At 45.3% G+C, this 24822-nt stretch overlaps 2 protein-coding genes and 1 long non-coding RNA gene across 4 annotated transcripts in view; 2 read left to right on the forward strand and 1 right to left on the reverse strand.

The window, feature by feature from the left end:
• LOC310702288 (uncharacterized protein) overlaps positions 1–18675 on the forward strand; it is a 165169-nt gene extending 146494 nt beyond the window's left edge. Inside the window, exons 2-4 of one of the 2 annotated variants that reach the window (XM_083493696.1) lie at positions 624–749; positions 9118–9291; positions 16268–18675. In XM_083493696.1, coding sequence (XP_083349822.1) covers positions 9159–9291; positions 16268–17895 — 1761 coding nt within the window. In that variant the 5' untranslated portion in view covers positions 624–749; positions 9118–9158 and the 3' untranslated portion in view covers positions 17896–18675. The remainder of the gene's footprint in view (positions 1–623; positions 750–9117; positions 9292–16267) is intronic. The other variant, XM_083493694.1, reaches the window with a different exon arrangement.
• Positions 1–24822, forward strand: part of LOC310702297 (uncharacterized protein) — a 636573-nt gene that overhangs the window by 530631 nt on the left and 81120 nt on the right. The gene's annotated exons all lie outside the window — the stretch shown is intronic.
• Positions 40–23190, reverse strand: LOC310702307. The gene is made up of 3 exons (XR_014523443.1): positions 22838–23190; positions 22483–22577; positions 40–155 (listed from the first exon to the last, which is right to left on the reverse strand). It is a non-coding gene; the product is annotated as an uncharacterized lncRNA (long non-coding RNA).

Here is a 24822-nt window from a genome sequence, read left to right on the forward strand (position 1 = left end):
CTTTGGGAACAGAGGCTGCAGCCAGAGGGGAATATATTCTCCCACGTGGGGGGAGCACAGGGAGGGGAAAAGCCCCTCTGCATCTCCAGACCACTTCCTGTGTCCCAGATGCAACAACACATGTCTCTCCCCCAGATCTCACTCCCAAAGACACACTCTTCCATGGTCCCCTAAGACAGACGGATGCCACCCAGCCAACCATTCCCTCCCCACCCCCTCCTGGTGCCCCTTGAAGTTGGCTTGAGGGCAGGGGGAGGGTCCACCCCACCAGATGAAGGGAGAGGAGGTCCTTCCATCTGGAAAATGGGAATGCTTGCAAAGATTTACTTGAAGATGAGTGCCGCATAGATAATAAAATATTATTTTGTGGAATTCCCCCATTTACACAAAGATTAATACAGTGGTACGTCGGGTTAAGAACTTAATTTATTCTGGAGGTCCATTTTTAACCTGAAACTGTTCTTAACCTGAGGTACTATGTCTGGGTTAGTGGAGTCTGTAACCTGAAGCATCTGTAACCCAAGGTACCACTGTACTCATCATTTAAATAAACAACAAAATTGTTTCAGAAAAGAACAGAGCAATGTTTAGAAGATCATCTTTATTCCCCCTTTTTCCCTTAGGGTCCAGTGTGCTTTGAAGACGTAGCTGTTCCTTTCACAGAGGAGGACTGGGCTTTGCTGGATCCTGACCAGAGAGCTCTGCAGAAGGAAGTCAAGGAGGAGAATCCTGGGATCGTGGCCTCTCTGGTAAGGCTCCCTGCTGGATCATAAGATCAGCTTTGAAATTCCATACAGATCTCTGAAGGACAAACCTCCTCTATTTTGAGGGAGCCCCATAGCGCCGCCTGCAGCACCTGAGATGTTAACACACCCACAACTCTCCATAGGAGATGCATCTCCTGTTCTGTCTGGGAATATTCTTCCACCAGTCCTGCCTTTTCCAACCAGGATGAGGCTGCTCTGAGCTGCCCAGGCCTTCTTCCATGTAGGCTTCAGAGATCTCAGGGACGTGGAGGTACATCCTGTCTAATTCTCTTTTACACTTTCTGCATCTCTCTGTTTTTGGTTGAGCAAAGAAATGACTGAGCTTGGAGATGGAGCGGATTCCATGACTGAGCCAAATTAAATCCATCCCTGGAAAGAGCCAGGCTTTTCGAATCTCCAGTTCCCATAAATAAGTTAGCTAATACCAGCCAAAAAAGGCAGTAACTCCCTTCCCTTCTTCCTCTTTCACAAGCAGTCATTTGCATTGTTCAATCATTTCAGACTCTTATCTATTCCTGAGGCTATTATAATAATTAATTAATAATACTGCCATGGGTTGTAGGTGGTAGGTGGTGAATTGGAAAGGAAGAAGAATGGAGACAATAAGAAAATCCTCACAATGGAGAAACCATATAAATATTCAGAGTGTGGAGAGAACTTTAGTCAGAGCTCCCAGTCCACTTCCCATCAAGGAAAGCTCTTCCTTCAGAAGGAGAGCCTCACTTCACATGAAAGAACTAACGGGGGGAAGAAAGTAGTGCTTGAAATGTGGAAAAAGCTTCCTTCGCAGCTCCACCCACAATTCCCATGAGATACTTCATACAGGGGAGTGTTTGGGAAAAGCTTCATGCAGGTCAGAAACCAGATCAGTGCTTGGAATGTAGAAAGAGCTTCATTCAGGTGGTGAATCTAATTTTCCATGAAATGTTTCCTGCAAGGGACTGTTTAGAATGTGGAAAAAGCTTCACCTAGGAAACCAGTCTCAATTTCCATTAAATAAAACACAGCGGGGATAATCAGAGAATTTTAGAAAATGGTATAAGGCAAATGGTATAACTGGTATTAGAAACTTCATGAAGAATTAAGGGGAGAGATAGCGTTGACCCGGAGTAGTTACAAAATTTGTGGTCTCTCCCCGAGTGCCAGGGACCCTCCTCCAAAGAGAGCTTTTTTTGTCGGAATAATTTCATTTCCCCCAGTTTTTGGCAATTAATGTTCTTGCTGCCACTGTGGCGTAAATAAATATTTCTTTTTTTTTGTTTGTTTTGGTATATCTACATCCAATATTCCCAATAAAAAGTCTTCTGTTTTGGGGGGTAAAATTTTGTTCAAATGTTTTCTTTAGTTCTTCATACACCGTATCCCAGAAGCCCTTGATTTTATCACATGGCCACCCCATATGCAGAAGTGTCCCCTCTACTTGCTTACACCTCCAACGTAATTTTGATTTTCTTTTATACATTTTACATATCTTGGTTGGTGTTAAATACCATCTATAAAACATCTTTATCAAATTTTCTGTTACTGCCTCACAAGCCGTAAAATTCCAACTCTCCTTCCATCATTTTTCCCATGATGTTAATTGAATAGGTTTCCCTAAATCCATAGCCAATTAGATCATTACCGCCTTTACCTGTTCATCCATATCCTTCCACTCCACTAAGATTCCATACATTTTAGAAATTATGTTTATTTTGTTTTGTAATAATTCTTTATCCAATACTGAAATTGCAAAACCCTTTTTCTTGTCAGCTTTGAAGACCTCATTTATTTGGTGATACTGGATCCACCCTGTTAGGTGGTGTTTTATTTCCTCCCTCAGTTTGGTCAGACTCATGTTTGTAGCTTCAAGAACACTGTCCCACCATCTCGTCCTCTGTCGTCCCCTTCTCCTTGTGCCCTCCATCTTTCCCAACATCAGGGTCTTTTCCAGGGAGTCTTCTCTTCTCATGAAGTGGCCAAAGTCTTGGAGCCTCAGCTTCAGGATCTGTCCTTCCAGTGACCACTCAGGGCTGATTTCCTTCAGAATGGAGAGGTTTGATCTTCTTGCAGTCCATGGGACTCCCAAGAGTCTCCTCCAGCACCAGAATTTGAAAGCATCCATTCTTCGGCGATCAGCCTTCTTGATGGTCCAGCTCTCACTTCCATACATCACTACTGGGAAAACCATAGCTTTAATTATACGGACTTTTCATGGCAAGGTGATGTCTCTACTTTTTAAGATGCTGTCTAGGTTTGTCATTGCTTTTCTCCCAAGAAGCAGGCGTCTTTTAATTTTGTGACTGCTGTCACCATCTACAGTGATCATGGAGCCCAAGAAGGTAAAATCTCTCACTGCCTCCATTTCTTCCCCTTCTATTTGCCAGGAGGTCCAGTGGCCATGATTTTCGTTTTTTTGATGTTGAGCTTCAGACCATATTTTGTGCTCTCCTCTTTCACCCTCAATAAAAGGTTCTTTAATTCCTCCTCACTTTCTGCCATCAAAGTTGTGTTATCTGCATATCTGAGGTTGTTGATATTTCTTCTGGCAATCTTAATTCCGGCTAGGGATTCATCCAGCCCAGCTTTTCGCATGATGATCTCATTTGCGTATAAGTTAAATAAGCAGGGAGACAAAATACAGCCTTGTCGTACTCCTTTCCCAATTTTGAACCAATCAGTTGTTCCATATCCAGTTCTAACTGTAGCCTCTTGTCCCACATAGAGATGTCTCAGGAGACAGATGAGATGATCAGGCACTCCCATCTCTTTAAGAACTTGCCATGGTTTGCTGTGGTTGACACAGTCAAAGGCTTTTGCGAAGTCAATGAAGCAGAAGTAGATGTCTTTCTGGAACTCTCTAGCTTTCTCCATAATCCAGCGCATTTTTGCAATTTGGTTTCTGGTTCCTCTGCCTCTTCTAAATCCAGCTCGCACTTCTGAGAGTTCTCGGTCCACATACTGCTTGAGCCTGCCTTGTAGAATTTTAAGCATAACCTTGCTAGCGTGTGAAATGAGTGCAATTGTGCGGAAGTTGGAGCATTCTTTGGCACTGCCCTTCTTTGGGATTGGGATGTAGACTGATCTTCTCCAATCCTCTGGCCCCTGCTGAGTTTTCCAAACTTGCTGGCATATTGAGTGTAGCACCTTAACAGCATCCTCTTTTAAAGTTTTAAATAGTTCAGCTGGAATATCATCACTTCCACTGGCCTTGTTATTTGCAGTGCTTTCTAAGGCCCATTTGACTTCACTCTCCAGGATGTCTGGCTCAAGGTCAGCAACCACACTACCTGGGGTTTGCGAGACATCCATATCTTTCTGGTATAATTCCTCTGTGTATTCTTGCCCCCTCTTCTTGATGTCTTCTGCTTCTGTTAGGTCCTTACCACTTTGGTCCTTTATTATGGTAATCTTTGTACAAAATGTTCCTTTCATATCTCCAATTTTATTGATGAGATCTCTGTTTTCCCCCATTCTATTGTTTTCCTCTATTTCTTTGCATTGCTTGTTTAAGAAGGCCCTCTTGTCTCTCCTTGCTATTCTTTGGAAATCTGTATTCTATTTCTTGTAGGTCTGCCTTGGATTCGTATCACGATCATTCTATCATTTTTCAGATTGCATCCCAGTACAGCTTTTGCCACTCTTTTCTTGACTACGAGGGCCACTCCATTTCTTTTACGGGATTCTTCCCCACAGTAGTAGTTATGATGGTCATCTGAACTAAATTCGCCCATCCCTGTCCATTTTAGATCACTGATGCCCAGGATGTCAATATTTATTCTTGCCATCTCATTGTCACCACATCCAACTTAACTTTCAGCTTTGGCCCAGCCGTTTCATCAGCTCTGAATCTACTTGTCCTTGTCCTCCGCTCTTCCTCAGTAGCATGTTGGACACCTTCCAACCTGAGGGGCTCATCTTCCAGCGTCATAACTTTTATATGCCTGTTGCCTTTGTCCATGGAGTTTTCTTGGCAGGGATACTGGAGTGGCTTGCCGGTTCTTCCTCCAGGTGGATCACGTTTGGTCTAAACTCTCCACTATGACCTGTCCGTCTTGGGTGGCCCTGCACAGCTTAGCTCATAGCGTCCCTGAGTTATTCAAGCCCCTTCGTCACAACAAGGCAGTGAAAGTGGCCCAATTCAATTCCATATTTTTCTTTCCCCCAGTTATTGCTCCTTGAGGTGAAATCCACCAGGGGGTTTTAGGTTCTAAGACCACTTTATGTTTTTCCTATACTCTATATATCAATTTTCTTATTATATGATTCAAAATTGATTTCTTTCCATGTTTTAATATAATTGTCTTTAAATAGATTGGTGTTTTCATTTGTCAGCCAGATTTCCAAATACTTAGTTTTATTTACTGTTTCCAATCCTGATATTTTCTTTAGTCCTTCTTTTTCCTGTGTTGACATATTTTTTGCTAGCATACTAGTCTTATTTTTATTTAATTTAAATCCTGCCACTTCCAAATTCAAGGATTTTCCCTATTATTTCTGGTATGCTTTCCTCCAGATTTTCAGAAGTTAGAATTACATTGTCTGCAAAGGCCTTCATCTTGTGCGACTTCTTCCCCCTTGTTAGACCTTTTATGCCTTGGTCACTCCTTGTTGTCATTGCTAAGAATTCTAGTACCCTAATAAAAAGTAGAGGCGAAAGGGGGCAGCCTTGCCTGGTCCCCTTACTTATTTTACTTCTCTTATTTCACGATTTAGTACCCGTGGCTGACTCAATCACTGGCAGAATCCGTCAGTGGGCGTTTCTTAAACTTCTTCCAGCAAAGAAGCTCTTTGACGCCCAGTCTCCTCCTACTCTCCCTGCGCGGAAGCCTTCTGCGCGGAATCCCCATCTGCCCCCCTTCTCCACTGGTGCTACGCTGATTCTCTTCCCCAGAAGATGGGCTGCTTCTCCCATCCCTGGACGCTCTCTGGAATCCCTCTGGCTTTTGCTCTCTCCCTCCGGCACTGATGGCAGTTCCCTGACATCCACCTCCTCCTCAGGACCCCACCCCCCACCCCTGGCGCGATCTTCCGATACATCCTCCTCTCTCTCCTTGACCGATGATGTGGGGAATCCCCTGAAAGAACTGTCATCCTCTTCTGAGGATTCAAAACCAGCCTCCCATCCGCCCGGATCTCTTCCCGCTGGTTGAACTTCCCAGTCTGATTCTTCTCCCTCAGACACCTCCCCTCCCTCCTCTTCGGAGGCAGGAAACCCCACAGTGTAGTCCCCTTCGTCGTCTGTGGGTCCAAATTCTTCCTCCCAGAATCTAGCTAATGGTTTGGGCTTACTCGGGAACAAACCATGAAACTCTTCCACCAGATACCCGTCAGTGATTGATTCTGCAGAGACCTAGGTGTTTTCAGACCTAGGTTCCCCCTCCCAGGCTACTAAGTACTCTACCTGGCGACCTCACCACCTTGAATCGAGTATTTCCGTAGCTTCGTTGCAGTGTTCCCTCTCCTCTACCCGCGGGTGGGTGGTAACCCCTCCCTCTCGTCCCGGGAATTCCCGCCCCTCCCTGTAAGGCGAAAGTAGGGACCTATGGAACACCGGGTGTATCTTCATGCTGTCAGGCAACTTGAGTTTAAATGCCACTGGGTTAACCTGCTGTATTACCTCAAAAGGCCCCAGCCGCCTAGGCTGCAACTTCTTGCACTCCCCCTTTAGGGGCAACCCTTGGGATGACAACCACACCCGGTCTCCCACCCGTATGGCCTCCCCCTCCCGACGGTGCCTGTCTGCCTGCCTCTTGTAAACTTCCTTGGCCCGCTCCAAGTTCAGCCTGAGTTGCTGGTGTAAGGCCTCCATTTCCTCCACAAATTGCTCAGCCGCAGGTACACTCCATCCTTCCTCCCCCCACCCCGGGAAGGCCCTGGGGTGGCACCCGTAATTGGCCGTGAAAGGGCTCATTCCCATGGACACGTGTTCGACATTATTGTACGCAAATTCAGCCAAAGCTAATTTCTCTACCCAATCGTTCTGCCTTTCGCTGACATAGCAGCGTAGGTACTGCTGGAGTATACCGTTCGCTCTTTCGGCTTGTCCATTGGTTTCTGGGTGCCTCGCCGTCGAGAAGCTCACCTCGACCTGTAGCAAGCTTATGAGTCTCTGCCAGAACCAGGAGGTAAATTGTTTCCCGCGATCCAAGATTACCCTCAATGGGGCCCCATGCAGTCTAAAAATGTGGTCCACAAACAGCCTGGCTGTCTCCTCTGCTGTTGCTGCATGCGAGCAAGCTACGAAATGGCACATTTTAGTCAGTAGATCGACCACTACCATGACCGCTGTCTTTCCCCTTGACTTGGGCAGATCTGTCATAAAATCAATGGACACCACCTCCCAGGGCCTTTCCAGTGTAGGTAAGGGTTCCAGTAGCCCCGCGGGAGCAGTCCTTTCCCCCTTTGCCCTCTGGCATTGGTCGCACCCTCGTACATATTCTCGTACGTCTTCCCTCACCTTTGGCCACCAGAACTGCCTGGTGACAAGCAGTGGTGTAGCGTGGGTTGTCAGCACCAAGGGCAAGGCAAGTAATTTGCGCCCCCTAACCCATGGATTTGCGCCCCCTAACCCTAACCCCCAGATGTTGTGCCCGGTGCGGCCGGCCCCCCCTGTACCCCCCCACGCTACGCCACTGGTGACAAGTAGCATGGTCTTGTGCTGTTGGGTTGTCATGGAGCTGTCGTAAGTACCTTCCCCCTCAAAGTCTCCCCTGGTACATACAGTGCCCCCTTATAGTACAGTAGCCCTTCCTTTTCCTCAAACCCTCCATGGTCTTCCTTTCTGTCCCTGGTAGAATTTCTTAAGATTTTTCAATGCATCGTTCCCCGTTGCCATTAAGGGCCTGATCCATCCTGCAGATGTCCAACAATGTAAGCCACCCTCTCCCCGTCATCAGCAAAGTCATTTTTCTGCAATTCCAAAGCGTATTGAATTTCCGTTTGGAAAGCATTGTAGTCTTGGGACCTTCCTCCCTATCGGGGTGGCTCTGACCTGTGCATCCTGAGCCCGCCTCTCCTCCAGCCGCGCTGACAGGGTAGCGACATGTGCCTCCAGGTCTTGGTTCCTCTCGACCAGACCTCACCCCATGGCTTCTTGCTCTGTCTCTCCATCCGGCCCTGTTTGGCTCATCGTGCGGCCTCTCCGGGGCTGCGCACAAGCAATGTCAGGGACTGACGGATTGCTGTAATGGTTCTAGGGGTTGCTCGTGCGTAAGCCGGTGCTTATCTCCCTGGCTGGGTGCAAACACCTGGCTGGGTTGCCTAAGTGAACCTTTTCTGTCCGGACAGCCACTCACCCGTGGCTGACTCAATCGCTGGCAGAATCTGTCAGTGGGCGTTTCTTAAACTTCTTCCAGCAAAGAAGCTCTTTGACGCCTAGTCTCCTCCTACTCTCTCTGCGCAAGGAGGGCGTGGGCAACGGAGGACCCCTACTCTCCCCGCTGGTCCCCGGCAAGGAGTCATGGGACCGCCTTGCCGCTTCCCCCATCTGCCCCCCTTCTCCACTGGTGCTACGCTGATTCTCTTCCCCAGAAGATGGGCTGCTTCTCCCGATCCCTGGACGCTCTCTGGAATCCCTCTGGCTTTTGCTCTCTCCCTCCAGCACTGATGGCAGTTCCCTGACAATGAAGCTCCAAGAGATGTTGTCGAAGACCTTCGCCATGTCTATCAGCAACAAAATGGCTTTTTTATCTGATTTTGCTTCTAAATATTCTAAAATATCAATTATGTTTCTCATTTTATTGTGCATGTGTCTGCCTGGTAAAACGTCAGCCTGATCTCTGTGTATTATTTCATTCAATATATTTTATAATCATTATTGAACAATGATATAGGTCTATCATTTTTGATTAGTGTTGGATCTGCTCCTTGTTTGGGTATCAGTGTGATATATGCTTCTTCCCATGATTTTGGTATTCTTCCTTCTTTTAAAATTCCGTTTAGTACTGTTTCATTGGTTCTGATAATATATCTTCTAACTTCTTATAAAATGCTGCACCTCCATCATCGCTGTTGGTACATTTAGTTGTTCTATTTTCCAATCTGCTATTGGTGGGAGTCCATTTTGTGCTATGTATCTTTCCATTTCCTCTTGGTCTTCTTCTTTTGCACGGAAAAACTTCCTATAGTAATTTAATTTTTCTTTGCATATTTCTTTAGGATCTTCAATTATTTTTCATTTCTCTATTACTCTCTCTTCTTATTTTTTCTTTATTGCCATGCAAGTAGCCTACCTGATTTTTTGGAACCACTGGAGAGGTATAGAAATGGGGCTTCTGTTGGGAAGGGGCCGCCCCATTTGTGCTTCTCCAGGGGCAGAAGAATCCCTGCAGGGCCTCTGAGGCTCCCTTTGCTTCTTCCTCTCTCCCAGGACCCTCCAGCTTGTTTTGGCTCCTTGACTCCTCAGGAAGGATGAAAGAGACGGATCCTGCAAACCTAGCAAGGATGGAAGGGGGAAGATGGACAGTTGACCTGGTCCGGCTGTCTCCTGCATCCCTCCTCTCAACCTCTGAGTGTTCCCTCCCAAGGACCTCCAAAAGATCTGGTGAGTCTCAGGGGAGTGGAGATGGGGACCTGGATGGATGGAGCCAGAGAGGAATTGGGGCTTGTTCAGCTTGGGGGTGGGGGGAGGCAGGCAGGCGGATGGAGATGGAGAAGGGGAGCACCTTTTTGGGCTCCCCCACCTGCCTGCCTGCCTGCTCCTTTTGTCATCTGCAGACAATTTGAGCTAGGAATAGATCACAGCTCCCCGGCCACCACAGCTCAAAAGGTCTAAAACCAGTTCTGTGATCTGAATGCCCTGCCAGTGTCAGACAACTCACTGATCCTGCTTTGCAGTTTGAATGCAGATGGGGCCTCTGTGTGTTGTCTTTTTCTTTTTGGAATAACTTCTTATTTAAATTTTCATCTCTTATCAATCCTTTTTTACATACACCTTTATAGCATTTCTACTTAAACCACCTAGCTTCATTCCAACATCATTCTAATATTCATAAATTTTACAATATTTCTGTAAATAGTCTTTAAATTTCTTCCAATCTTCTTCCACCGACTCTTCTCCCTGGTCTCGGATTCTGCCAGTCATTTCCGCCAATTCCATGTAGTCCATCACCTTCATCTGCCATTCTTCCAGAGTGGGTAGGTCTTGTGTCTTCCAATACTTTGCAATAAGTATTCTCGCTGCTGTTGAAGCATACATAAAGAAAGTTCTATCCTTCTTTAACACCAGTTGGCCGACTATGCCCAGGAGAAAGGCCTCTGGTTTCTTCAAGAAGGTATATTTAAATACCTTTTTCAATTCATTATATATCATCTCCCAGAAAGCCTTAATCCTTGGACATGTCCACCAAAGGTGAAAGAATGTACCTTCAGTTTCTTTACATTTCCAACATTTATTATCGGGCAAATGATAGATTTTTGCAAGCTTGACTGGGGTCATGTACCACCTGTATATCATTTTCATAATATTCTCTCTTAAGGCATTGCATGCCGTAAACTTCATACCTGTGGTCCATAACTGTTCCCAGTCAGCCATCATTATGTTATGTCCAACATCTTGTGCCCATTTAATCATAGCAGATTTCACCGTTTCATCCTGAGTATTCCATTTCAACAGCAAGTTATACATCTTTGACAAAATCTTAGTTTTGGGTTCTAATAGTTCTGTTTCTAATTTTGATTTTTTCCACCTGGAAGCCAATTTTCTTGTCCAAATTATATGCCTCCATTATCTGATAATAATGAAGCCAGTCTCGCACTTTGTTTTTTAATTTCTCAAAACTCTGCAATTTCAGTCTATCTCCATCTTGTTCCAAAATTTCCCAATATTTCGGCCATTTGGCCTCCATATTGAGTTTTTTCTGAGCCTTCGCTTCCATTGGTGACAGCCATCTTGGGGTTTTATTTTCTAACAAATCCTTGTATCTCATCCAAACATTAAACAGTGCTTTTCTAACAATATGGTTTTTAAACGCTTTGTGTGCTTTAACCTTGTCATACCACAAATATGCATGCCAACCAAATACATTGTTAAAACCTTCCAAATCCAGCACATCAGTGTTTTCAAGAAGCAGCCATTTTTCAGCCAGCAAAATGCAGCTGATTCATAATAAAGTTTAAGGTCTGGCAGGGCAAATCCGCCTCTTTCTTTAGCATCAGTTAATTTCTTAAATTTTATTCGAGGCTTCTTGCCCTGCCAGACAAATCTAGAAATATCTCTCTGCCACCTCTTGAAACAGTCCATTTTGTCTAGAATTTGTAATGTTTGAAACAAAAACAGCATCCTTGGCAATACATTCATTTTTATCACTGCAATTCGACCTAACAATGATAACTTCAAATTTGACCATATTTCTAAATCCTTTTTCACTTCAATCCAACATTTTTCATAGTTATCCTTAAATAGATTCACATTCTTGGCAGTCATGTTTACCCCTAGATATTTCACTTTCTTAATCAATGTTAATCCTGGCTCCTTCTGAAACTTCTCTCTCTCAATCACAGTTAGATTTTTCTCTAAAACCTTAGTTTTCATCTTATTCAACTTAAAACCTGCTACCTGACCAAATTCTTGAATCAATTCCAATACCCTTTTGGTGCTAGATTCTGGCTCCTGTAAAGTCAATACCAAATCGTCAGCAAAGGCTTTCAGTTTGTACTGTTTAGCTCCCACTTGTATACCTTTAACCAATTGGTCCTTTCTAATCATATTTAGCAGAACCTCCAGGACCGATATAAATAGTAATGGAGAGATTGGGCAACCTTGCCGTGTTCCTTTCTCAATCTTAAATTCTTCTATCACTACATTGTTCACAATTAATTTTGCCTTTTGTTCAGAATAATTTGCACTAATACCATTTTCAAAACCTTGACCTACCCCCATCCCCTGTAAATTCTTCTTCATAAAACTCCAAAAAATATTATCAAAGGCTTTCTCCACGTCCACAAATATCAGAACTGCTTTAGTGTTAATATTCACTTGGTAATTTTTCTAAAATATTAATTATGTTCCTCGTGTTGTCAGACAAATGTCTGCCCGGGAGAAAGCCCGCTTGATCTTTGTGGATTTCTTCTGCAAGAACCTTTTTAATCTCTTAGCCAAAATATCTGCAGAAATTTTGTAATCCACATTAAGCAGCGATATGGGGCGGTAATTCTTAAGTTGTGTCTTTTCAGTCTCTGTTTTCGGTATAAGTGTAATGTAGGCTTCTTTCCACGACTCTAGTGCCCTTTTCCCTTCCAATATTTCATTACAGACTTCCTTCAATGGTTGTATTAACCATTCTTTCAAAGATCTGTAGTATCTTGAAGTCAAACCATCCGGTCCTGGAGATTTACCCAATTGCATATTCTGTATGGCCCCTTCCACTTCCTGATCCGTTATTTTATAATTCAACATTAACTTATTTTCCTAAGAGATTTTCTGTAGTCCATTTATTTTCAGAAATTGATCAATGTCCATTTCTTTCTGCTTCTCCTGTGTGTATAGTTGTTTAAAGTACCTCTGGAAGCACTTTCTGATCTCCACTGGGTCAATATATTCTTTCCTTCCACTTCCAAATTTGTAATAGTGTTAAGTTTTTGTCTTTTTTTCAATTGCCAAGCCAACAGTTTTCCACACTTATTTGCCGATTCAAATGTCTTTTGTCTCATTTGTTTAATCTTCCATTCTATTTCCTGATTCATCATTTTCATCTATTGTACTTGATATAACTATCTCTTTCAGGATCTCCTGTGATTTTGGTTTTGCTCTCAGTTTCTTCTCTCCTTTTATTTTCTCCAGGATTTTATCTTTTTTTTTCATTTTGGGTTCTCTTAATTGCATTTTGTTGTATCAAAAATCCTGTCATAACCGCTTTACTTGCGTCCCAGATCACTCTTTTTTCCACTGTAGTATTCATATTTTATCTCAAAATAGTCTCTCAAAGTTTTTTGGGCCTTCTTAGTCACTTCTTCATTCCTAAATAAAGTATCAGTCATCCTCCATCTGAAGGAACCAATTGGCATCAATTTCATTTCCATCTTTACAGCATTATGATCAGAACAAGTTTTGGGGCAAATTTCCACTTTGCTGGTCTTCGGAACCAGTCCTCTAATTACCCAAATTTGGTCAATTCTTGTCCATGTCATTTTGGACTCAGAGAAGAAAGTTCCCTCTCTTCCCAGAGGGTTCTTCGTTCTCCAGATATCAACTAAATCCATATTTTCAGTCATGTCAAAAAAGGTTTTTGGTCGTCTACCATCTTTGGTAACTACCTGTCTCTGTGCCTTGTCCATATTTGTAGACACCACTCCATTCATATCCCTCATCAAGATCATATTGTAATCCATATAGTCCATCAGAGTCTCATGTAGCTTCTTAAAAAATTCCGATTTTCCTTCATTTGGTGCGTAAATGCCTACTATCAAAAATTTCTCTCCTTGTGGTTGGATTTCAATTGCAGTAAATCTTCCTTGATCATCTTTAAATAAAAATTTCGGTGATAGGCTCTCCTTTGCATATAGGACTACTCCTCTTTTTTTAACTTTATCTGACGAGATAAATTCGTGGCCCAATCTTTTATTGCTCAATATCTTCCTATGTAGCCTTATCACATGTGTTTCTTGTCGACAAATCCAATTGTTCCTTTTTCAATAAATGGAAAACTCTCTTCCTTTTTTCCGGGGAATTCAGTCCATTCACATTCCAGCTTAATACTTGCAATGCCATGATGTGATTACTCTGATTTTCCTCCAACTGCACCCAATGCTTGCTCTTCTTCTGTTGGTGGTGTTGGTATCACATTCACTGGGCAGTCCAGTCCAAAGGAAAGTGTTGCTATGTCCACTATTCCTCTTTTTGGTGATCTTCTGTCCAATGCTTTTTGTTCTAGTCCTCTGTCTGGTGATCTTCTGTCCGATGCTCTTGGCTCTTTTCCAAGTCCCTTCTGCAGATCTTCTTCGTAGTTATTAAAAAACTTTACTTTGTCTTCTACTGATCTTATTTTTATTTTCCTTCCTTTGAAACTGAAGGATAGACCTTGGGGAAATTCCCACCTAAAAATGATTTTGTTTTTTCTCAGCAGGGCAACCAAATCACCGTAATTGGACCTAAGATCCAAAAGATGTTTCGGGATGTCTTTAAATATTTCCACTCTTGACTGTAGTACTTCCAAAGACTTCTGGTAATGCCAGCCCAAAATTTTATCTCTCTCTTCTTTGGTTCGGAGGGTGATCACACAGTCTCTTATTCTATTCTTCTCTTTCTTCCCTCATCTTCCTAGTCTAAAGGCCCTCACAATTTCAAAGTCCTCCTGCCCCAAGTCCAAGTCCCAAAAATCCGCAATCTCCTGCTTGAAAAAATCTATCAAACTATCCTTCTCCAGTTCAGGTAAAGCTCTGATCCTCAAATTCGTCTGTTTTTCCTTAAGCTCAATCATAGAAAGCGTCAACTTGTGGTCCTCAAGTTGCCTCTGTAGGACTGGCACGCTCTCTTTTTCCAGTTGTGTAATTTTACCTTCCACAGCAGCTACCTTTTCCTTGGCTTCCTCTGCGGTCTGCCGTATCAAAGTAGATTCCTATATCAGTTTCTCAATAGATTCTGTATTAGTATTCACCTTTTGTCCCAAGTTATTTAAAGTTTCTGTATTAAGATCAATTTTGGTAGTTGCAGCATCCACTTTCTTATTAAGCTGTTCCAATGAAGCATTTATTTTACTTAATGCAAGCGCTAAGGCCTCTTCTGAAGACATTCCTCTTGGTTTGGGATGTGCTAGTACAGCCGCAGAGGAAACAGAAGGGCCAGATGCTGAGGCTCTGCTAGTTTGTTGCCAAGTCTTCCCAGACCTTGTTGTTTTTTCTGGGATTGACGAATCTATTTTTTCCTTCCCATCTGCCATAACACTGGAGAAATCCAAGGTCAGTCCCACAGTCAGACAATTTTTATCTTTTCAGCTAGAAAGTCCCTAATCTAGCTCTTGTAGCAGTTACAAAAATTTCCTCTAGAGGGAAACAGTTGCTATTTGTATTGATCCATAATGCCACTTTTTTAAAAACACAGTTAAAAGTTAGTTTCAGTTTTTGGCTACTTTTACTCCTTTTAAAACTCGGAGACAGTTAAAACAATGTAACTCTCTTATTTTGCTAGCTGTCAACACACGTTCTATTCAGTCAATGAACGTTCCAATGCACAACAGTCTTATTTAGCAGTCCGTTTCCAGGTTATGAGCGGTGGTATATAACTTCCTTCACTCTCTCCCGCAGGTATATATACAGTCCAAGTCCTCCCCCCTTTTCTCCCGCTTCCAAGGGGGTTTTAAATTTTTTCCTTTTCTGCTGGAAGTTCAATCATTTACAATAGGCTTTCCAAGACTCTAGCTTGCAACCTCTTTGCTTCGGTCTATTTACAAAAGGGGAAGGTGGACTTCCTGTTTTGAGCCTCCCCGTTGCGGTACCAAATCAAAACTTTTTTAAAAGTCCAATTCTTCACTTTACTCACGGGTAGTTGCTTTTAGATCAGATTCTCCACAGGAAAAAGTCAGTGCTCTCCGGCAACGGCTGTGCGGCTTCGCTCCATGAAAAAAGCAGTCGATTCAAAGCACCGCGCCACTCACCCCACTTCGCTTCGGATCCCCAAAACGGTTTCCCCGCGAGTAGGGGAGGCGCGAAAGGTGCCCGCCGAATCCCACGTTCACAGGTTTCACCCGCGTGTGATTTTTGAAGGGTCTCCGCCTTCGCCGCGGTGGCCAGACCCAATTTCCACAGAGCAAATTCCTCCTGTCAGAGGAATTCCGCCATTACCGATAACGCTAACCCAGAGGTCTGAGTTATAGTCACTTTTCCTCTTCTGTTGCTAATGAAAAAATAAAGAGTTGGTCTCCTCATGGACATGGGAGGGGAGTTCAAAGTGAAGAAAGTGATTTACGTATAAATTTAAATTTAGACCGACTAGATTGAGGCAGCAGTTGATGGGGAGTGTTCAGGTGAAGATGTTGCTGTTTGTTTCACAGACGAGACGTGGACGTTCCATATATACCTGTATGTGATGAACTTCAACTCTTTGGCTGGAGACCAACAGCATCTGGGATTCTAATATCCCCCACCGTGAACCCAGAATGGAGGGATATCAACTGTTTCCTCTCTAAATGTTCTGCGTCTAGTCATGCCTTTTAAAACAGTGACCAGGCTTGTCTGAACCACCCAGGCCTTCTTAAATGCCGGCTTCTGAGTTTTAAGGGAAGTTGATGTAAATTCAGTCAGGCGTGTTGTTTTTGCTTCTGTTTGCATTTGATTGACCAAAGAGATGAGTGACCTTGGAGATGGAGTGGATTCCAGGATTGAGCAAGAACAAAATCCATTCCAGATAAAAGCCAAGCAATATGTCAGTAAATACTGGCCAACAAAGGCAGTGAAAACTATAGAGAGGCCCCACATCTAACTATTTTTAGTTCTTCCTCTATCACAAGCATTAATTAACTTGGTTCAATGATCTGGAGGCTCTAATTTCTTCCTGAGGCTCTAATTCGCTTCTCTCTTCATTGCAGATGGAGATGAACTGGAAGGGAAGAACAAGGGGGAGCACAACAGAATCCACATAGCGGAGAAGTCTTATAAACATTCAGAGTGTGGAGAGAACATCCGTCAGAGCTCCCAGGACAACTGCCGTCAAAGAAAGAGCTTCGTTCAGAGGGATAGCCTCACTGCACACAAAAGAGGACAGAGCAGGGAGAAATTGTATCAGTGCAGAGAATGTGGAAAGAGCTTCAGTAACCGCCGGAATCTCACTTTCCACCAAAGAATTCATACCGGGGAGAAACCCTATCAGTGCTTGGAATGTGGAAAGAGCTTCAGTCGGAGGGGCAATCTCACTTCCCATCAAAGAATACATACAGGAGAGAAACCCTATCAGTGCTTGGAATGTGGGAAGAGCTTCAGTCTCAGGCAACATCTCACTTCCCATCAAAGAACTCATACAGGGGAGAAACCCTATCAGTGCTTGGAATGTGGGAAGAGCTTCAGTCTCAGGAACAATCTCACTTCCCATCACAGAATTCATACAGGAGAAAAACCCTATCAGTGCTTCGAATGCGGGAAGAGCTTCAGAATGCGGACCAGCCTTACTTTGCATGAAAGAACTCATACAGGAGAAAAACCCTATCAGTGCATGGAATGTGGAAAGAGCTTCACTAATAGCTCCCATCTCACTTCCCATCACAGAATTCATACCGGGGAGAAACCCTATCATTGTCTGGAATGTGGAAAGAGCTTCAGTCTCAGGAACAATCTCACTTCCCATCGCAGAATTCATACAGGAGAAAAACCCTATCAGTGCTTCGAATGCGGGAAGAGCTTCAGGGTGGGGGCCAAGCTCACTTTGCATCAAAGAACTCATAAAGGGGAGAAACCCTATCAGTGCTTGGAATGTGGAAAAAGCTTCAGGTGGAAGGACAGTCTCACTTCCCATCAAAGAATTCATACAGGTGAAAAACCCTATCAGTGCTTGGAATGTGGAAAGAGCTTTCATGTGAGTGGTGAACTCACTTCCCATCGAAGAATTCATACAGGAGAGAAACCCTATCAGTGCTTTGAATGTGGGAAAAGCTTCAGTCGGAGGGGCAATCTCACTTCCCATCAAAGAATTCATACAGGGGAGAAACCCTATCAGTGCTTGGAATGTGGAAAGAGCTTTCGTGTGAGTGGTGAACTCACTTCCCACCAAAGAATTCATACAGGGGAGAAACCCTATCAGTGCTTGGAATGTGGAAAGAGCTTTCGTGTGAGTGGTGATCTCACTTCCCATCAAAGAATTCATACAGGGGAGAAACCCTATCAGTGCTTCGAATGTGGAAAGAGCTTTCGTCTGAGTGGTGATCTCACTTCCCATCAAAGAATTCATACAGGGGAGAAACCCTATCAGTGCTTGGAATGTGGAAAGACCTTCAGTCGGAGTGACTCTCTCACTTCCCATCAAAGAATTCATACAGGGGAGAAACCCTATCAGTGCTTGGAATGTGGAAAGAGCTTTCGTGTGAGTGGTGATCTCACTTCTCATCAAAGAATTCATACAGGGGAGAAACCCTATCAGTGCTTGGAATGTGGGAAGAGCTTCAGTCAAAGCGCCAATCTCACTTCCCATCAAAGAATTCATACAGGGGAGAAACCCTATCAGTGATTGGAATGTGGAAAGAGCTTTAATAAAAGCACCAGTCTCACTTCCCATCAAAGAATTCATACCGGGGACAAACCCTATCATTGTCTGGAATGTGGAAAGAGCTTCAGTCTCAGGCAGAATCTCACTTCCCATCAAAGAACTCATACAGGAGAGAAACCCTATCAGTGCTTCGAATGCGGGAAGAGCTTCAGGGAGGGGACAAAGCTCACTTTGCATCAAAGAACTCATACAGGGGAGAAGCCCTATCAGTGCTTGGAAGGTGGAAAGAGCTTCACTCATAGCTCCCATCTCACTTGCCATCAAAGAATTTATACAGAGGGGAAACCAAAAAAGAGAAATAAAACAAAAAATATTAAACAATCCTTACAAAATACAATTGTATAGAAAAGAGAAAGGGGGGATATAAACTAAAAATACTGTTTATGCCATTTGTATCATATATATCATATCATTCATCAACGCATTGAAAGACAGGTTCCCCCACTTCTCCCCTTCCGTTACCCCCTCTTCTCCCCGTATCCCACCCTGAGAGATCCTTCCTTCCCTGCGTTCCTTGCAGGTCCCTTGCACCTCCAACTGTCCTCTTCCTATGTGTGTCCTCCTAAATTCAAAATAAAGGAATCTTAATATAAAATACAAAAAATAGATGATGATGATGATTTATTGATACCCTTCCCATCTGGCTGGGTTTCCCCAGTCACTCTGGGCAGCTGCCAACAAAATATTAAAATACAGTAATCCATCAAATATTAAAAGCTTCCCTAAACAGGGCTGCCTTCAGATGTCTTCTTAAAGTCTGGTAGTTGTTTTTTCTTTGGCATCTGCTGGAAGGGTGTTCCACAGGGCAGGCACCGAAAAGAAAACTCCCATCTCCATCTGAAAATCATCTGTAGCAACAATTATTCATAATTTGTACTCCAGAATAAACCCAGCTGTATTTAGCATACAGTGGTGTAGTGGTTAAGAGCGGTAGATTCGTAATCTGGGGAACCGGGTGCTCGTCTCTGTTCCTCCACATGCAGCTGCTGGGTGCAGCTTCTCTGAAGTCTCTCAGCCCCACTCACCTCACAGAGTGTTTGTTGTGGGGGAGGAAGGGAAAGGAGAATGTTAGCCGCTTCAGGTAGTGATAAAGCGGGATATCAAATCCAAATTCTTCTTCTTCTCCTCTTCACCAAGATGACACTTCCCCTTCATCTCCCTCCCTAGCCCAGCTTTCAAATCTTAACCAACTCAGACAGTGCAATATGACTTATAATGATCGTCTAATAATCCAAATTAGTATTTCTCCAGCTTCTAGGTCCAGTTTCTATAAAGCCTTTGAAAAACTGTTCCAACAAATCTCAGCCAAGTCGCAATCCAAAATTATGGTCTCCTATAATGTTCATCCAATCCTGCTTCCTCTTCTTTCTTCTTTTCCTAATCTTTGGACATTTTAATCCACTGGGGATGGGGAAGCAGGCATCTTAATTCCCTTTCCTCAAACGAGATCATAGCTTGTGTTGTTCACCGTTTCCGGAGTTCATGAGATCCGCAGAGACGTGGGAACCCATCCTGACCCGTTGGGAACGGTTTGATAGAAAATTTAATATCCACCTGCACAAACATGGTGGAAGTCCCAGGTCTAATAGTTTGGGCACCAATGTATGCGGAAGAATAGTATTAAATACAGAACTAAAGTCTACAAATAACAATCTCGTATAGTTCCCTTTCTTCTCCAAATGAGTCAGGACAGCATGTAAAGCCATTGCCACAGCATCCTCCGTGGATCTCTGCCTTTTTCAAAACATTTCATTATAATGGGTGTCAATGCCACAGGGCAAAAATCATTCAGACTATCTTTGGGTTTTTTGGCAGGGGTATAGAATCATAGAGTTGGAAGAGACCACAAGGGCCATCGAGTCCAACCCCCTGCCAAGCAGGAAACACCATCAGAGCACTCCTGACATATGGTTGTCAAGCCTCTGCTTAAAGACCTCCAAAGAAGGAGACTCCACCACACTCCTTGGCAGCAAATTCCACTGTCGAACAGCTCTTACTGTCAGGAAGTTCTTCCTAATGTTTAGGTGGAATCTTCTTTCTTGTAGTTTGGATCCATTGCTCTGTGTCCGCTTCTCTGGAGCAGCAGAAAACAACCTTTCTCCCTCCTCTATGTGACATCCTTTTATATATTTGAACATGGCTATCATATCACCCCTTAACCTCCTCTTCTCCAGGCTAAACATGCCCAGCTCCCTTAGCCGTTCCTCATAAGGCATCGTTTCCAGGCCTTTGACCATTCTGGTTGCCCTCCTCTGGACACGTTCCAGTTTGTCAGTGTCCTTCTTGAACTGTGGTGCCCAGAACTAGACACAGTACTCCAGGTGAGGTCTGACCAGAGCAGAATACAGTGGCACTATTACTTCCCTTGATCTAGATGCTATACTATTGATGCAGCCCAGAATTGCATTGGCTTTTTTAGCTGCCGCGTCACACTGCCGTTTAGCTGCTGTTCCTCCTTCCGCACCCCAAGGTTCCCCCAAGGCCTTGGGGAAGGAAACTGAGGCAGACTCTGCTTGCTCCCCAGGGCCCTTCGGGGGGGGGGCTGTGTCTTCCTCTGGCCATGGCACCTCCAGGAAGCCTTGGAAGAAAGGCAGGAGACCCTCAGCAGAGAACAGCCAAGTCCGGGTCTTCTCCGCAATGGCTTCCTCTTCTGAGAGCTCCCTCTCTTTCTTGTCTGGGCTGGACTGGGAGGACCCCAGTTCAGCCAGTTACCTAGAGTCCCCCCACTGCCTCCAGAGCCCCCCTTTCCCCTATTCCTGCAGGTGGAGCCCTTCTCCTGGCGCTGACTCTTGGGGTGACCAAGGATTCTCGTCTGGGGGTTAAAGTCCCCTGAGGGAACCCTCCACCTCAGAGGGAATAAAGCCCTTACTACTACTACTACTACTACTACTACTACTACTGTTATTCTTCTGCTCCTTGGGCCTCTGAGACAGAGAGGGCCTTTCCCTCCTGGACCTTTGGCAGATCCCCCAAGGCCGCTTGCCTGGCATCCTTTGTGGGGCCCACATGGCGGGGAGAGAGGCTGCCCTGCGGAGGCCAAGCCATCATGGCAGGGAGGCAGCTGAGGGCCAAAGGTGCCGGGAGGAGAGACCCCGAGAGCGTGGGACCCCCGAGGCCCACAGGGGAGCCATGGCGTCTCTGGGAAAAACAAAATGGCATCCCCTCCTCTTTCGGAAAAGGGCGGGAAACCCCTTCTCCTCCTGGCCCTGCCGCCTCCTGGGCTCCTCCTGGGCCTGCCTGGCCATGGGGGGAATCCAGCTGCCCCCAAATAATGGGGGGAGAGGAAGAGGAAGAGAAGGAAGGAGAAATGAAGGAGAAGCTGGGAAGGGGAGCAGCCATGAGGGAAACTCAGAGGAGGGAAAACTCCCTCAGGAAAGCGGGCGAAGGAGAGGAGGAGGAGGCCCCGGGGAATCTGAAAGGGGATTGGCCAGCTGCCCAACGGAGAGGCCTCTGATTGGTCCAGCCCGGCTCTGGGGCGGGAAATGGGTCTCCTGACTCCAGGAGGTTCTGGGTTTCAGGCAGGAGACGCGGGGAAAGGAAGGCCGGGCTCCCTCTGGCTCTGAACCGGAGTCTGCTTCCCTCTCTCCCCCATCCTGCTCTACCCCTTCCTTTTTCATGCGCCCCCCTCCTGCCCCACCCCGGGTGGCCTGTGCGTTTCCTTCCTCCCTCCTCCGTCCCTTTTCCTGGGGTGAGAAGCGGCTCCAGAAGCAGAAAAACCCGTATTTGGGGGAGGGGGGAGGGGTCTCCTGGCTGGGAAGCCCCCCTCCCTCTCTCTCCCCCCCCCCTGAGCTGGAGGGTGTTTCTGGGGGGGGGGTGTCTGGAGGGAGCCATTTCTGAGCCCAAGGCACCTCCCGCCACTAGGCAGCCCTTCGCCTCTTCTCCCTCCCAGCCTTTCCTTGGGATGTTGGGGGAGGGGGAGAGCCAAGGCAACCCCCCCATGGACCCCCCCCCGTCTCCCTTGCAGTTAGTCTGGTGGGGTGTGGGCTCCTTGGGGCAGAGGGAGGGAAGGGGGGCAGCCCCTAGAGCAGGAAAAGTGAGGGCAGGGAGAGGGAGGGGAGGACTCGGCTTGGCAAGGGTTAAGAGGAGGAGAGCTGGAGTCCTAGAGAGGGCGGGAAGTGAAGGGGGAGTGGAGATCCTCCCTCCCCCCTCCCTCCCTGCTTTCTTCTCTCTCTTTTGCAAAAGCCCCTCCTGGACTCGGGTGAGTCTCCTCTCTCCTCCCCCTGAGGGTGCAATGGGGAGAAGGGGGTCCCAGGGGGGCAGGGAGGGGCGTGGGGGTCCCTGCTCAGGTCGTGCGTGGTGGGGGGAGACCAAGCATGATATGAACAGGGATCCAGAGAACCTTGTGGGGAGGGGGATTTGGGTCAAGGAGAACTGGGAAGGCAAAGAAACCCCCTTCAGGTTTGGAGAAAAGCCACCTTTGGGAACTGGGGATGTAGACAGAGGGGAACATTCCCACGTGGGGGGAGCACAGGGAGAAGAAAAGCCCGTCAGCATCTCCAGGCCACTTCCTGTGTCCCAGATGCAACAACACATGTCTCTCCCCCAAACACTCTTCCATGGTCCCCTAAGACAGACGGATGCCAACCAACCAACCATTCCCTCCCCTCACAATGCACAATGGGGCTTCCCCTCCCCACCCCCTCCTGGTGCCCCTTGAAGTTGGCTTGAGGGCAGGGGGAGGGTCCACCCCACCAGATGAAGAGAGAGGAGGTCCTTCCATCCGGAAAATGGGAATGCTTGCAAAGATTTCCATGAAGATGAGTGCCGCATAGATAATAATATTATTATTATTATGTGAATTCCCCCGCTTACACAAAGATTAATACAGTGGTACCTCGGGTTAAGAACTTAATTTATTCTGGAGATCCATTTTTAACCTGAAACTGATCTTAACCTGAGGTACCACTTTAGAAAATGGGGCCTCCGCTACCACCGCCGTGCGATTTCTGTTCTAATCCTGAAGCAAAGTTCTTAACCCGAGGTACTATTTCTGGGTTAGTGGAGTCTGTAAGCTGAAGCGTCTGTAACCCGAGGTACCACTGTACCCATCATTTAAATACACAACAAAATTGTTACAGAAAAGAACAGAGCAATGTGTAGAATAATATCATCTTTATTCCCCCTGTTTCCCTTAGGGTCCAGTGTGCTTTGAAGACATAGCTGTTCCTTTCACAGAGGAGGACTGGGCTTTGCTGGATCCTGACCAGAGAGCTCTGCAGAAGGAAGTCAAGGAGGAGAATCCTGGGATCGTGGCCTCTCTGGTAAGGCTCCCTGCTGGATCATGAGATCAGTTTTGAAATTCCATACAGATCTCTGAAGGACAAACCTCCTCTATTTTGAGGGAGCCCCATAGCGCCACCTGCAGCACCTGAGATGTTAACACACCCACAACTCTCCATAGGAGATGCATCTCCTGTTCTGTCTGGGAATATTCTTCCACCAGTCCTGCCTTTTCAAACCATGAGTAGGCTGCTCTGAGCTGCCCAGGCCTTCTTCAATGTAGGCTTCAGAGATCTTGGGGACGTGGAGGTACATCCTGTCTAATTTTCTTTTTCCCTTTCTACATTTGTCTGGCTTCATTCTGTTGGTGAATCTAATTTTCCATGAAATATTTTCTATAGGGGACTGTTTAGAATGTGGAAAAAGCTTCACCTAGGAAACCAGTATCAATTTCCATTAAATAAAACACAACAGGGATAATCATAGAATTTTAGAAAATGGTAGAAGGCATATGGTATAACTGGTATTAGGAAACTTCATGAGGAATTAAGGAGAAAAATAGCGTTGACCCGGAGTAGTTACAACATTTATGGTCTCTCCCCGAGTGCCAGGGACCCTCCTCCAAAGAGAGCTTTTTTTTGTCAGAATTATTTCGTTTTCCCATTTTTTGGCAATTAATTGGCAATAAATGTTCTCACTGCCACTGTGGCATAAAGAAATATTTCCTTATTTAAAACATCTTTATCAAATTTTCTGTTATTGCCTCACAAGCCGTAAAATTCCAACTCCCCTTCCATAATTTCCCCCATGATGTTACTTGAATAGGTTTCCCTAAATCCATAGCCAATTTGATCATTACCGCCTTTACCTGTTCATCCATATCCTCCCACTCCAATAAGATTCCATAGATTTTACAAATTACTTTTGTTTTGTTTTGTAGTAAATCTTTATCCAATACTGAAATTGCAAAACCCTTTTTCTTGTCAGCTTTGAAGACCTCATTTATTTGGTGATACTGGATCCACCCTGTTAGGTGGTGTTTTATTTCCTCCCGCAGTTTGGCCAAACTCATGCTGACTCATGCCAAACTCAAGAACACTGTCCCACCATCTCATCCTCTGTTGTCCCCTTCTCCTTGTGCCCTCCATCTTCCTGGTATAATTCCTCTGGAGAGCCAGTGTGGGGTAGTGGTTAAGAGTGGTAGACTCGTAATCTGGGGAACCGGGTTCGCGTCTCCACTCCTCCACCTGCAGCTGCTGGGTGACCTTGGGCCAGTCACACTTCTCTGAAGTCTCTCAGCCCCACTCACCTCACAGAGTGTTTGTTGTGGGGGAGGAAGGGAAAGGAGAATGTGAGCCGTTTTGAGACTCCATCGGGTAATGATAAAGCGGGATATCTTCTTCTCCTCCTCCTCCTCCTCCTCCTCCTCTGTTTATTCTTGCCCCCTCTTCTTGATGTCTTCTGCTTCTGTTAGGTCCTTACCACTTTGGTCCTTTATTATGGCAATCTTTGTACAAAATGTTCCTTTCATATCTCCAATTTTCTTGAACAGATCTCTGGTTTTCTCCCATTCTATTGTTTTCCTCTATTTCTTTGCATTGCTCGTTTAAGAAGGCCCTCTTGTCTCTCCTTGCTATTCTTTGGAAATCTGTATTCTATTTCTTGTAG

Source organism: Podarcis liolepis (assembly GCF_965112155.1).
Source record: "Podarcis liolepis genome assembly, chromosome: 2".
Lineage (NCBI taxonomy): Eukaryota > Metazoa > Chordata > Lepidosauria > Squamata > Lacertidae > Podarcis > Podarcis liolepis.